Here is a 14,273-nt window from a genome sequence, read left to right on the forward strand (position 1 = left end):
TAATTCCTGCCTTTAAGTGCAAAGCTAGAAAGCATGAAAAAAATGATAGGACACAAGAAGTCATTCCCCAGCAGAGGACAGCGAAGCTCTCAAGGTGTTTTATCTGGGGTGGTTTACTACGTGGAATAGAATTTGTTAGTGTAACAGAGTCTTTCTTTTACCTAGTATTGTTTATCTAAGTAGGATGTGAATAAGATCAGTTCTGAATAACCTGTACACAGGTTCTCTTGTTTGGGAATACATGATACCTGATGCCCACATCTCAACTGCCTCATAAGCTAGCTCAGGTCTAACACAGTTTATTAGTTCAAGCCCAAGACAGCACCAATGCAGATATTCTGTTTTCGGGGTCAGCTGTGTGGTTCAAAAGCAACCTACTTGTTGAATCTGTCTGCTGGAGAGCCTAAGCAAATAAGCCCTGCTTGGAGGCAGGCTGGCTCTTGGTGAAGCCAGCTTGTGTGCCTGTGCCACATGCCCGGGTGTGAAAGAGCTATAGTCTAAATAGTCCTGATATGCTTATTTTTCCAAGGTAGGTTATCAACTCAGTGTAGTGCAGTGTAAGTAGTGCAGCTGTATTCCTGCAATGCTGTACTTGAACTAAAAGTGAACCTTCCTCTAATGTATCCAAGAAATATCCTCTTGGCCCTGTACAGAACATCCAGGTCTCTGATCACTGGCGGGTAACAATGTAGGAAGATGTTAGCATCTAGCATCAGCAGTTGCTGCTTTTTTCTAGTTGGTCTGAATAATTTGACACTAGAAGGTACCAAAGGAGCTGACAGAGAAGTTCTCTGCATTGTGTGCTGCAAGGTTTGTTAGAAGTCAAAGTTAAGGGAAGTATAGAGGCATTGCTGTGCCAGTGCATACAGGGGTAAATAAGATGGCCTGAACAACCAGCACCAGCCTGGCGTTAAGGGCATGCAAAATAGTGAAGCTGTTGATACAGGATTTCACTGGCTTTAGTAGTTCTTTCAGCTGGGTTACTGCTTTTGACCTTCCTCTTGAGAATTATTGATTGGTAAACATTTATCCAGTTGTTACAGTCTTGAGATATTGAGAACAATGAATTGTTATCAAGCATTGAATTTTTACTGGATCTTGTTACGGGTGTGCTTCTTGTTCCTGTGCCGGTTATTAGTGGTTTGGAAGAAGTGTATACTACTGCTCCTGAAAACTAGGATAAAGATTACTAGAATATTAAATAGGGCAGGATGGGCCAATCATGGGGAACACGTAACCTGCATGTAAGGAAACTCTGCATTTCACTTCAGCCAAATGTGAGATCGTGTGTGTAAGGAACCAGGAATGAAAGTCATTACGTGTGGTAAGGGAATGGGAAGTAATAATTCTTAAAGAGTTAGGGTCAGTGTTGGGTGGTCAGATACAGATGGCCTTCTGCCAAGAAGGCTACTTCTGTCCATGTAAAATCAGTGGAGTGTTGAACAGAAGATGCAGTCTCTGTGTTTAGTCCTACTGCACCTACTGTGGGTATGGCATGGCCAGTTCTAGCATAAGCCCTACAAAAAGCTGTTGGAAAAATAGGAGAGGGTTCTGAAAAGAACTATAAGAAATGTTTCCTTGTCTTTAATCATTCTTACAGCAGCCTGTTTAGGGAGCTCGATATATATAAAACTTATTAAAGGGGTAATGTGATCATAGTAATTAAGTACCTATATGGAAAGTACAAATCTGGTGACAATGCAGTAGCCAGGCAGTAAGGAGAAGCTAAAGCCAGGTTGATACTAAAACGTTATATGCACCACAGTGTGTGTGTGTGTAAGGGCTTAAATAGTAACTGTTGAAATAATTTTCCGAGAGTTGCCATAGACTTCTATCAGTAGTATTTCTTAAATGAAATGAATGTGTTTTTAAAAATAATTTGATCACAGCTGTTGCACTCAAATTAACAAACCAAGGAACTTAAGATGCCAGAGTATATGGTCACAAGGTTACATCAGGTTATTAAATAGAGTGTGAAACTTGCCAAGTGTCATGCAAGCATGGATTTGTTCATTTGTGCCTGTACCATGGTTGTTAGCTCTTGAGTTATGATCTCACATCCTTATGCTACAGGGATTTTCAGACTGAGTGTTGCTGTATGCCAGATTTTTGGTTGTCCCTGCTGGGTTTCAGGAAGAGTAGTAGTAGAAGAGCAAGATCGGGGATTTTTGAGATGACTGTGAATTTAGTGTGTCATCTTCTCCGTAGCCAGACATTTGCTCCACATTTGCAGACTACTGAGCTTTTCTAACTAATACTTTAATTAGTGAAGTTGGTTTATAGACCTCAACCATGAGTTGAGAACATGAAGGGACCTGCTCTTTCATAAACAGGCTGTCAGGAAATGAAAGAATACTTTACTGTTATCTTAACCATGTGATCTAACAAATAAAGACTATTATAGGTATGATATATATATATACCCATTCATTTTTACAATTAATAGCTGTTCAGAGAAACTGAGTGAAAGGAACTTAACAGATTGCAGACAGTATCTCAGATCTCTGTAACTGGTGCTCAGCCTATTAATATCTGAGGTTTCTGTACATCAGGTAAGATTTCTTCCCTTGTTCTCCAGGCTGTCCTGGGTGGTTTGAGTCATGAGGTTTTGTAGGAATAGGAGTCTAGTGTAAGAGAAAAAAACCCTTTTATTATTTTATCAGTAGTATTAAACTGTCAAATATGGGTGAAAATTTTACTGTGTGTACTTTGGAAAAGCTTTGTTCGTGTCTCCTTTCCAAAGGCTTTCCTGGTCTAGTTAGGCACAGTAATGCAAACAGGAAATAATATCAAACACCTCCATGTTTCATAACTGATTTGGCAGTCCATGTAAGTTACTTGAAACTGCTCAACTATTGCTGCAGTTCAGGTTGTATTTCGCTTGGTCTTTACCAGGTGATTAAATGGATATTGTGTTATGAACTGGGAACCTCTTTATTGCCCCCATCAGAGCAAAGTTCAGTGTGAATCTGAAGTTTGAGTTGGATCCTTTGAAGAAACCTTCAAAGGAGTTGCTAATGTTTTTGAATGTTGTGTGCTTCTCATCATTGCTGTGTTTTGTCTTTATTTCTTAGCCTTATCTGTGTATGTTTTTATTGCAGCACACGTCCCATGGAGACGGACGGCAGGAAGTTTCCTCTCGAACTGGGCGCTCTGGAGCTCGCTGCAGGAACTCTATAGCTTCTTGCGCAGATGAGCAGCCACATATTGGAAACTACAGACTCCTTAAAACGATTGGAAAGGGGAATTTTGCAAAAGTAAAACTGGCAAGGCACATCCTAACTGGCAGAGAGGTAAAGTGGTATGGGTGTAAACAGTAGTGAATTGCAGTAGGTGTGAAGGTTCTCTTAGAATAGCATCATCTAAGTCTGTGAACATTTAGCACATTTTACTAGAGGTACTGCCACTGATGTAGAAAAAAATATAAATGGAAAAGTATCTTTTTTTTAGCATTGATTACAAAACAATTTCTCTTGAAAATGGTCTCTTAAATTTGTATTTTTGACAAGTCCCTGTCCAACTGCATTGTGTTCAAGTTTGCTACTAGAATTCTCTGCTAAATCCTCCATTCCCAGAAGAGGGCTCAATATATAGCAATTAAATAAGCTTGCTGGAAAGACTGCCTCTTGGTGTCTCTATGCTGCACAGGGTAGGGCTGTATTGGAGGGGAAGTTAGGAATGAGAACTAATACATCTTCTTGATTATGGTCTGAATAGCCCAAACTCAGTATTTTCTTGCCAAAGCAATGTATCTCCCAGGAGATCTGCTAGTGTCTGCAGTGCTGGGCAGCCTTGGGAAGACACTCCAGTTTGTTCAGACCTGGTTTGTGTGTCTTGCTCAGCGTTGTATGGTGTAGACAAGCTTTCTCTTGTATCTGTTCATAGTGTCTAACTCAGTTCCATAATTAGTTTCTGCATGCCATTGCAATGTAATTAATAACTTGCATTTAATGATGGTTCTGCTTTGGTGAGCTATGGTCCTGTTTGCTTGTTACAAGAAGGTGTTACTTGGTGCTGTTTTATTAATAGCAGCTCTAGGTACTGAAAGAGGGTGAAACACTTTGTGGACCTTTTCTTGCCAAACCTGTCTAATGAAGTAAATGTTTGCTGATACCAGCAAAGACTTTTAAAGAAAGCTATGTGGCTGACTGCAGTGCTTTAAGGGAATTTCTTTTTTCTAAGCTAATAGGGAGTTCAGTAGCACTAGGAGGAACAGAGGGGACGTCATTTTGCAAGAGTTGTTGGGAGGGTTTGGGGTTTTGGGTTGTTTTTTTTTAAGCTGACAGTTCCGGTGATCAGTAGTTGTCTTCTGGTGTTAAAGTAAGTGCTCGTTTGTAGACAAAGATTTTGGTTAATTGCTTTCCACTCTAAGTTCCCTCTGCTTTTTACTAATACTTAATATAGGAAATCCAAGTACCTGATTAGTATTTCTTTGCTATTATTATAGGAGTTGGAGATAGATATCATGTGTCGCACGTTGCTTTGCAAAAATTGAAGTACATTTTCTTGTACATAACTGTGTGTTGACCTCTGGTTCATTATCTTTGTTTGAAATTTCAACAAATAAAATGACAGTGTAAAATCTTTGGCCAAATTTAGAAAGACTTAAGTACTAAGTTTCTTTAACTCTCATGGAATAGATGTCATTCAATTGATTCAGAGCATAAATCCTTTCCAGGATGTGGCCACTGGTCCTGCTTACCTAGAATGAGTGGCCTTCCTTTGAAGGGAACAATTAAGCTGGTTTTATAGGAATATCTTGAAGGTATTTTAAACTTTTTTGTTTTCTTTGTAGGAGGGATGGGTAAAAGTTCCTCTTCTTGCTAGGTGAACTGTACAGCATTGAAATAATCACATTGTAGATGTGCATGACCAGAATTGTTCACAATATTCTGGATAATAATTTCCCCAGTGTCATTAATTTACCCTTACAGAAGTATTTATCTGATCGATCCTTAGATTGTGCTAACCTTTTTCATGGCTGTCACATTGATGTTTTTTGGTTTTGATCAGCAACAGCACCTTGTACTTTGTTGAATTTTGCTTTCTTTGCTAACTCATCTTGAAGGTTGTTTATATCAGTTTTCCATTATATTTGATGGTGCCTCTTAACTCCTTCAACAGACTTAATCATTATGGTTTGACTTCCTGTGCCAAGGCCACTGATACAGATATTAAACAAGATTGGTCCCAAGTCTTGTCCTTGAAAAACTATCACTCATTTATTTCCAACCTGTTATCTCTTTAGCCATTTTTTTTTTAATTAAAAAAGCTCTGTGCACATTTCAGCTTATCTAGTTCAATAATTTCCATGCATCCTCCTAGACGAGGCTTTACAATAGTCCAGATAGTCGTATCTTGTGTGTTTCCATAGGACACAGTTAACTGTAGGAAAATATGTTGCATTTAACCCTTCTGTCTGTTTCCCTATTTTTTCCCTGCAAGTTTCGAGCTCAAGAATTTTGTGGTAAATGGCTCTACTAGGAGAAAAAGGTCTGATAACTTCTAAACCTGTGCTGCCATTTTGTTCTTGATGGATGTTAGAAATCTGTGCTACAAGAATGCTTGGGGGTTTTTTCTTTTTTTTTTTTTTCTTTTTTTTTTCCTTAAACCTGCCACTCTTAAGAATTCTGGGATAATGTTCTCAGTCTGCCCTCAGCCAGATGGCACTCATCTTCCTGAATTTGTGATTTCCTGCTTTACACACTCATTCCTGCTGGCTGTCCTGACTTTGTTCCTATTCTTTTTTCCATCTTACGTATCAAAACCTAAAATAAAATGCTTAGTTTTGGGAGTCATGCTTAAATGAGTTTTCATCTCTGCTGTATCCTTGCTGTATTTGAACCCTACTTACCTTCTCCTTGTTATCTATGTAGCTAGTCTTAATGTTCTTTTAAGTGTCTGGTTCAGCTGCACTTTATCACAATTCCTTCTTTATATATCTCCACTGATTAACTTCTAAATCATGCAGTAGATCAGCACTTTTCTGTCACTTCTTGGGAGGAGGGTGTGTTTGTTCAAGCATTATTCTAGGGTGGTTGCTCGTCTGCTTACATCTGGAGTCCTTCCCTATGAATTTTCCTGTTGCTTGAGTTACAGCTTTCACACTTCCAACTGGAGTTAAGTTCCAGGACTCTCTTTCATTTCCATCTTTAGTGTATCTGCAGGATGTATGATGAGAGCCCAGCCTCAAATTACAGAAAGGGAGAAATGTTAAGCCCTTGAGGGGGTGATCAGAACATCAGCCTAACTTGAGGGGCTTGAATTGTCCTGCCAAGGAGTGCGTGGCCTTCTGCTCACTGCAAAGGTACGGAGGGGAGGGTTAGCTTCACTGCACTAGAGCTGGTGTTTGGAAACACACTCCTTTGAGATCCTCTGTCTAGGAGAGTATTATTTGTAGTCTGTCTGCCCTTTCAAAAGCAAGAATCTTCATTGTAAATCATGCTTTTGTTAATTCTTTGATTTTTCCAACAGAAAATACATAGCTTAATTTCTCAAAGGTTATTTCCTCTGACAAGTTTTCCATACTTGCCAAAACTAAACTAAAAGGTGAAACTACCTTTTGCTGTTACTGAGGTGGTCTGAATCACATCCAAAAAATATATGGATCCTTCTGTTCATTAAAGGCGTGTGTTCAGTTAATAGCCAGGAAGTTGAAGTTTCCTAGTGAGACAGGATTCTTTCAGGATCCAAGTCTGACTCCAAGGAATCTATTGTCATCTTCTTTCTGTGCTTCCCTTGGAAAAAAATAAATTTAAGAGGGAGAAAACATTCTGAACAGTAGCAGTTTGGCCAATTTGCTCAGTGTCTCAACTTCTGATTACTTTCACTCCCTCATTCAAGTCATGTAGGAGGAGTGTTTTAAGACATGTTATTGTACATAGAATATCATGGCTGATGCAGTGGTGTAACAGTGTAGGTGGTCTTGCATTCCTCCAACATTGGCCATAGCACACATTACTTGAAACTGTTCCAGATTCCCTTGTGTAAAGAGAACAAAGTTTCTGCTTTGGAAGGCAATTTGATGCTTTATGCTTAGTAAAACGGAGGATTTTCTTTCTCAGGCTCATCAGAACTATTCTTGAGGGCAGGATCCCTTTGCCTGTGATTTGGAGACCTTATCAAGGCACTTGAAGTTGGTCCCTGTTCTGATGATGGGTTCAAGCTCTCAAAGTCAGTGTTAACACATTGTACTCTCAGTGTTCATCTGGATAGGAATTCTCTAAATTCATCCTGCCTTTAAGGCTATAATTAGTGCACTGAATGGGCCTATGAGTCTGCCTTTCATAAAACTGAGGTGTGTGCCTTCCCTGTATCTCCAGGGCTGAATTTGTTTGCCAGTGTGAGAGACCTCTATGTTCATCTAGCACCAATGCACAGTGCAAGAGGTGAGCTGTGTTTTGCAGAAACCCAATACCTTAAGGCTTTGTGGGTTGAAACAAGTTTACGCCTTTCAAAGATTGACCAGAATGCTACAGCTCAGAACAAAAATGCAACTTTTTCTGAGTGGAATGCACTTACCAAGCAAACAGCGGTCTTCTGTGGCATGGGTAGTCTTGGGACACCAGGTGACTTTGTCAACAGCAGATAATGTTATTTGAAGGGCAGTGGTCACTCTACATCCAGCATGGATTTATAAGAGATTGCAGGAAGTGAGTAACTTTGTTACCTTTGTGACAATAGTTCAATAGGTGTAAAGGTAGAGATAAAAATCTTTCTTGGTTTCATACACAGCTGCTAATATAAAAATACCTATTGCTTAATGTGTTTTTTGTTTGTATTTTTGAAGTGATTTGTCAAGGTTTTGCAATGGAATTTTGCCTCAGGAAATAGTGATCTTTAATTTCAGTAGCATACTTTAGAAGAAAATACTCCCCAAAGCAAAAGTATTCTTAGATGGCTTCTTGGTGACGTCTCATCGTATCTTGCATCTAGAAGGGCTCAAAATAATCTTGAATCTCAGTTTCAGAAAACACCATACCCATCATACAATTCTATGATGCACACAAGCATTGAACACTGTGTTCCCCTTTTACCCTCTCCATCATGATGATGACCCATCCATGTGTTTTTGCACTTAATGTAGGGATATAAATTTACTTTGATGTAAGATATTCTTTATTCCATATGTTGTCAACCCCAAGTTAATGACATGACAAAGATAGCACAAAGCGATGCAGGGAAACAGGAGCTGTGGCATGGGAAGGAGCAGCATCTACTGTTTGAGCCAAAAATTCAAGGGGAATTGAAAGCCCTTGCTTTGCACCAGTGAGGTATTATAATCAGCTGAGTTGCAGCATCTTGACTCTTTGAGAGGCACCATCTTCTTGGCTTCTGTAGAGTTTCTTCTGGTATGTTTAGTCTCTAATTTAGATAGGAAAAATACTAATTGGCATGTAATTCTAGAAGGATTCCTGTTCCCTGTTCTAACTCATCCTGTATCTAAATGGCATTGCACTGAAGCTTGTCTCTGTTGCCTATTGATTGCCTCAAATCTTCAGGTTATGACTAGTTACCATGGTACTGAATTTCTCTTTTGATTAATTTGTGAAATTTTTATTTTGTTCTTTAATATTTCTGTGCAGTATTTACTAAAAAGATGATAACTAGTAAAGGAATGAACTTGCCCAAATTGTTGTACTATAGCCAATATAGTTGATGCACAAGTGATACTTATTTTAATATCCATCATGGAGCAAATTGATACAAATATTCAGAGAATTTCCAAAGATGAACTTAGTTCTTGCAAAATCTGTGTGGAATTGCTTTCAGTTTGCTCTGAAATCTCTGTTTTTAGAAGAATCTTCACAAACTACCAATGCCCAGTCAGTACTGTGTAATCTGTTGTGTAGTTATACTGTGTAAATATTATCTCTAGGCACACTGCTCTCTATTGGGGCACTGTCTGGTGTTGGAGTTTCCACTGTTGTAAGTGTGGTGGTCTTAATGTCAAGCAAAAGACTGAGTGAGCTTCTCGTCTTAATACATTTAAAATACTAGGGTTTTTCCCACTCTGCTGTTTAGTTTGTTGCAGCAGAAGTAAATTACACTTTAGCCATTATTTCCAATTGTTTTTAGTTTAAATACAAGTACCTAATTTACTGAAGAAACTTGAATGATTTTTGCGCAATTTTCATGTTTTCCATTTCTGTTACTGGATTTGACCGTCTTGTAATAATGCTGTGTTATACGGAAAATACTGATTATGAACTCTTCCTTTAGGTTGCCATAAAAATAATTGACAAAACACAGCTGAACCCAACTAGTCTACAAAAGGTAGGTTTTTACATTTAATCTTTCAACAGTATTGTAACTTGTTTTATTGCACCACCTTCCATTTAACCCTGAATGCCTGTGCTGGAGAATCTGAAGCATTACATACCTTGCACACATCTGACTACTGTATTTAATAACTAGTTTTGTAACAGATATTTTTGACAACCCTGCAGTTGTTCAAGATGAACTTGTACAGAGCTGTAAACTGAGAAAACGGTGGTATTAGCCACTTCCTTTGTCACCAAAGCATAGCTAACTCTGTAGAGAGGATGTTCATGGTTTGGTGTCATACACCCATGTCACATTCATGCTGGTCACTTTGTTAAACTTACAAATACAAAGCTTATGTTCTCTTAAACTGGCCTTGAAAATACTGCCTCTTGACTGAAGGCCAAGCAGTATCTATGCTTTCCACGTAGTTTGCAGCAGGAAAGGTGATGCAGTTTTATGGAACAAACTGGGGCATGGATATTCTGGTTTCTTCCCTCTAGCCTCAAATATTTAATGTGCTGTTACAGTTGTATCGCCTTATCTATTTTAGTAAGTAGTGATAAATCCTACTCTTTCATCAAGCAAGCCAGTCTGCTTTGGAGTGCCTGCAGGAAGTACATTTAAATGTCACTTTTACCTAGGACTCTTCTAACTCTGTCCTTTTAAGTGCTGCAGTCAAAGGCTTTTTATTTACTTTTGAGTACTTTGATAAAAAAGCCCCTTGCAATATTTCTGATTGAACGAGAGAACACCCAGAACTTACCTGCAAACAAAACAAAATAGCATAACCAGAGTAAACTGGAGAATATACACATTTAGATTTTACGCAAATATTGAAAAGATCGTGTTACAAGATGTTTTTATCAAAATTAATAGTGCAAAAGTAAATTGGAAAAAACACACAAGTTCTTACATTGCACGGTGTGGTTGAAAGGCAAAGAATAACCTATAGAAGAAAGGCTCCTTCATCTGAGCAGGTAGCAACTTCCTGCTGACTCTGTAGACTGGGTAAAAGTAGATAATGTGGTTCCAGCTTTGAGAATTTTTTTCAGCTTAATCCCTGAGGTTATTGGTAATTTCTGTGCAAGCAGGGAGGAAATGAAATGCAAATTAGGTAATAAGATGGATTAGATAAAGTTGATTTTGTGTGGCAGATCTGTGCAACTTGGAATACCTGAAAAAATTGTTAAATGCTTGAAGCACTTGGAAGAGAAACAAAAGCTGTGTTATATGAAAGGGAGGGGTCAGGGCATGGGAAGAATGGTCAGAGAAAAGTAGAGAGGCCGTGTTTTCAGACAAAAATGTAAAATCTTAATCCTTTGAATGGTGTTATCTTGGGATTGGGCCGTAATGCTAGCTTGAGCTCATATTAAGGTACAAAGCAAACCTTTTATAAGTCACAGGTGTTCAGTTGGCAAGGCCACAAGGTGGAAGTGCGCTTGTTGGCCCTTTGGTTCCTGGGTTTCAGCCTGCTCAGTGTCCACTGGTGTCTCAGTCTCTGTTGTAATTTCATTTTTATTTACAGTTTATAAATTAGATTATAAAGTGTGATTTGTAAATTGGTCTTGTCTACCACTGGGTTTCTTAAATGGGAGTCTGGAAGAATAGTACAAAATAGCAGGGTAGAAAGCAGATCAATTTGGGGGAGTGAGATTGCTAATGTGCTCTCCTCTCTAAGCTCATTTGTTATATGAGCACAGAAAAAATTTAGCAAGATGTGTCAGTGTTCTCAATTCAAAAAATGAAAGTAATTTTCTTAAAATTAAATGTGTCCTTGTCATAGTAAACAGAGTAACGCACAACACGTTAATTACCAATTTTGCTTGATTGAGGCTTTTTTGCAAACCATTGCCCCTTTTCTCCCAGCGCTGTCAGCAGTGCCATAGCCTCAGTGCATTTGAAGCCGCTGTGCACGCAACCTGTAGATGCAGGGGAAGCTAAGATCAAGTGCTTCTGATCTTGTACTTCTGGAGAGAGTGATAACATATTTGAGGTATGGTGGGGAGGGAAGGGCTGTGCCAAGGAGAGGGTGTGGTATATAGTGTCTCAGCTGCGGTGTAGCTGCATACCCTAGTCGTCCTTAGGTGGGGAAACAAATGGTGATTAAGACTGCTGGTTCCTATTTCTTTGTATTACATCTTCCACACCAATAATACTGATACTGCTGCCAGAAAGAAGTTAACCTTGTTAAGGACTTGCTTTGCTTTCTGGAGCAGTAATTCTTGGTATGCCCTTGCAGTAAGCTACGGGCGGCTGCGGTCTTGACAGCTCAATATTCAGCAGTGCAGCTCTTCAGGAGAGTCAAGTTTCTTGTCTGCTGCTGAGGAAGTCTGTGGTAGCCGCATGCAGCTACTCTTAACTGTTGTTTTAGGACCTAATTACTACTCTGCTGCTTTTGCTTAGTGAAGAGGAAACTGTAACCGGTACTTCCCTGGTTTGAAAGAAAAGGGAATTCTTAGAGCTTTTTTTTTCCCTGTGCTGGTGGTGTTAGTCATAGTCAGTGTTCTCCACAAATGTACTTCTGTACCCAGTTCCAGTGAATATTGGTCTCACTGGAAACAAGTGCTGGTGCTACAGTAGTTCACTTCCTCTTAGCCCCCACCCCCAAATTGTCTGGTTTTTTTCCTTTTGAATTAGCAATGCCATTATATACAAGTTTTTTTAGCAAGCCCATGTAATAGCACTAAATCACTTCTCATTTTCCTTTTTTAGAACTTGGCTCCTCAGCCAAATATTTTTGTTCATTATGTGCAGATGTTTTGCCACTTGTTTGGGCCATTTTTTGTTAAAGCTTTTTAGAGTTCTTAAATATCAATTTTAACAGGGACCGTGTCCTTTCCAACCGTGGATCAATAAGTATTTTAAAAATGGCGAGAAAAGGATGAGAATTTAAAATGCCCAGGCCTTTCAGTTTATAACAAGTATTTTTTCTGTTTTCAAGTTGTGGTTTGTTTGAGGCAAACTTGTATTGTGTAAAGGTTTCCTGCTTGAGGCTCCTAATTATATGTAGGGCATATTTCATTGAGCAGTTATGAGGAGGAGCCTAATACAGAGGTCAAGCCTGAGCTGACTTGGGACACCTCATGAAAAGCCCCCCTCCCGCCCCCCCCTTTGAGGGGAAGGAGGACAGGATATGTTGGTGCTCTGCATCTGACAAATGTACTGACTTGCTTTTTAGCAAACTTTTTTTGGTATTTTTGAAATAATTTGTTACTGAAACTCTTGCAATAGCTAATGTAGGAACAATTCTGATCTCTCACTGTGTTCAAAGAGACTTGGCTTAAAAGACTGGTCTTCTTTCCCCCCACTCCCTGTTGTTTCGGATGTGTCAGCATAACAAAGTTGAAGTAAAATTGATTCAAGATCATTACTCAGTATGTGTCTCTCCTTCCATTGCTGGTTTGTTGGGGTTTTTTTTACTCAGTTTGTTGGCTAGCAGCATTAATTAAATGTAATTCTTTCCCCGTATCTAACATGGGTTACAGTCAAAGGACCAGACCACAACAAAGCTGAAAGCCATTTGTTTGGCAGACTAAGGATGTTTCTCTTTGTCTTTGCCTAGAAGCATTTGTAGAGCTCCTGTTGATGGAAAATGAGCTGTTCGACAACTTGGGAGTAGTTTTTAATCTCAGCATTAGAAATTAAACTGATGAGCACTGTTTTCAGTTGATTGTCTGCCTTTATGGTCTCATTATAACAAGTAAGTTCCTAAAAGTAAGAAAATCTTCTGTATTGAGACCCTTCACATTACATCTTCTGGTGTTACACCTCCTGCGTTCCTGTGGCAGAGAACCTCAGATGTGTGGGCTTTTATCATACCTGGCTGTTTGCAATGAATTTTACTGCGTGACGAGAATTACTACTTCATTTGCTAGAAGTTGATGCACATAATATTTTGGGGGAATGAAATCTGGGAAACCTTTTTTCGGCATACTGTGTGAAAGTTATATGATGTTTTACATTGTATTCCTCTATCAAAAATAGACTATAATACATAATACAATGTCAAGCGTTTGCAGATATCCCTGTGGAAGTTGCTATCTGTGTCAAAATACCACACATAACATTTAAACTGACTAGGGGAGCACAATCTCAAGTGCATTTATCTAACTAAAATTATAATAAAGAATTCGGTGGTGGTTGTATCCTATTCTCAAGTATTTTTATTTTTTATTTCCTCTGAGACAAAAATAGTCTTTTTTTTTAAAAAGCTTGTTTCTAGTCACCCGCTTCAACAAATGGCTCATATGTAGAAGCTACTTTTTGACATGCTTCATTCGGGTTAGTAATGCAGAGTAGTTGTCCTGTGGACCAATGTTATATTTAGAGCAGCCCAAAATGTATTATGAGCCTGACTTTATTACATTAGACCATCAAAGTGTGTACATTGTACAATGGAGGAAGTAGCTAGCTCCAGCCAAGTCAGTGTACTTCATTAAAAAAAAAAAAAAAAATTAGAGTGAATATATTCATTTACATAATGGTATTGTGAATTCTAGCCTCATTTTTACTGTCTTATTCTATATTGCCCTTGGTTGACTGTTGTTGTTTGGTGGCACCAATTATTATTGCCTATATTCCCATACTTAATCCTATGAAAGGATTTTTTTTTTTTTTTAGGTGGGTGAGGTGATGATAAATAGGCTAATGGCTGAAGAACAGCCAAGGTCTTAATCTGTGCAGCAGTGGAGTTGCCCTTGATAAGAGTCTGACCCAATAGGCTTTATCTGAGTATTGGGGGTGGAAGATACCAACAATCAATTGAGTGAATTAAGCAAACTGACTTCAAAGCTTTAAAAGCTGACCAGAGGCATTCAGTTATATAAGCTGTGATTAAAAGTATTAATGGAGTATTCAGAATATTTTATACACTAGTTCAGCTGAACTGAATGAAAAGCAAGAAAAAATAGCCATAGATGCCATTGCTTTTAAATTTCTGATGATCAGAGAAAGATGGTGAAGTAGTCTACCTTGTCTAATTATATATGAAAAAGCTCCAGAAATAA

General features: G+C 38.7%; 1 protein-coding gene across 19 annotated transcripts in view; it reads left to right on the plus strand.

The window, feature by feature from the left end:
• MARK3 (microtubule affinity regulating kinase 3) overlaps positions 1-14,273 on the plus strand; it is a 63,745-nt gene that overhangs the window by 10,369 nt on the left and 39,103 nt on the right. For 18 of the 19 annotated variants that reach the window (XM_052783267.1, XM_052783270.1, XM_052783268.1 and 15 more), the window contains 2 exons: positions 3,102-3,293; positions 9,223-9,276. In XM_052783267.1, the coding sequence (XP_052639227.1) occupies positions 3,102-3,293; positions 9,223-9,276 (246 nt within the window). Of the gene's footprint in view, positions 1-3,101; positions 3,294-9,222; positions 9,277-14,273 lie in introns of those variants that run through there. The other variant, XM_052783285.1, reaches the window with a different exon arrangement.

This window comes from Harpia harpyja, chromosome 3 (assembly GCF_026419915.1).
Source record: "Harpia harpyja isolate bHarHar1 chromosome 3, bHarHar1 primary haplotype, whole genome shotgun sequence".
Classification (NCBI taxonomy): domain Eukaryota; kingdom Metazoa; phylum Chordata; class Aves; order Accipitriformes; family Accipitridae; genus Harpia; species Harpia harpyja.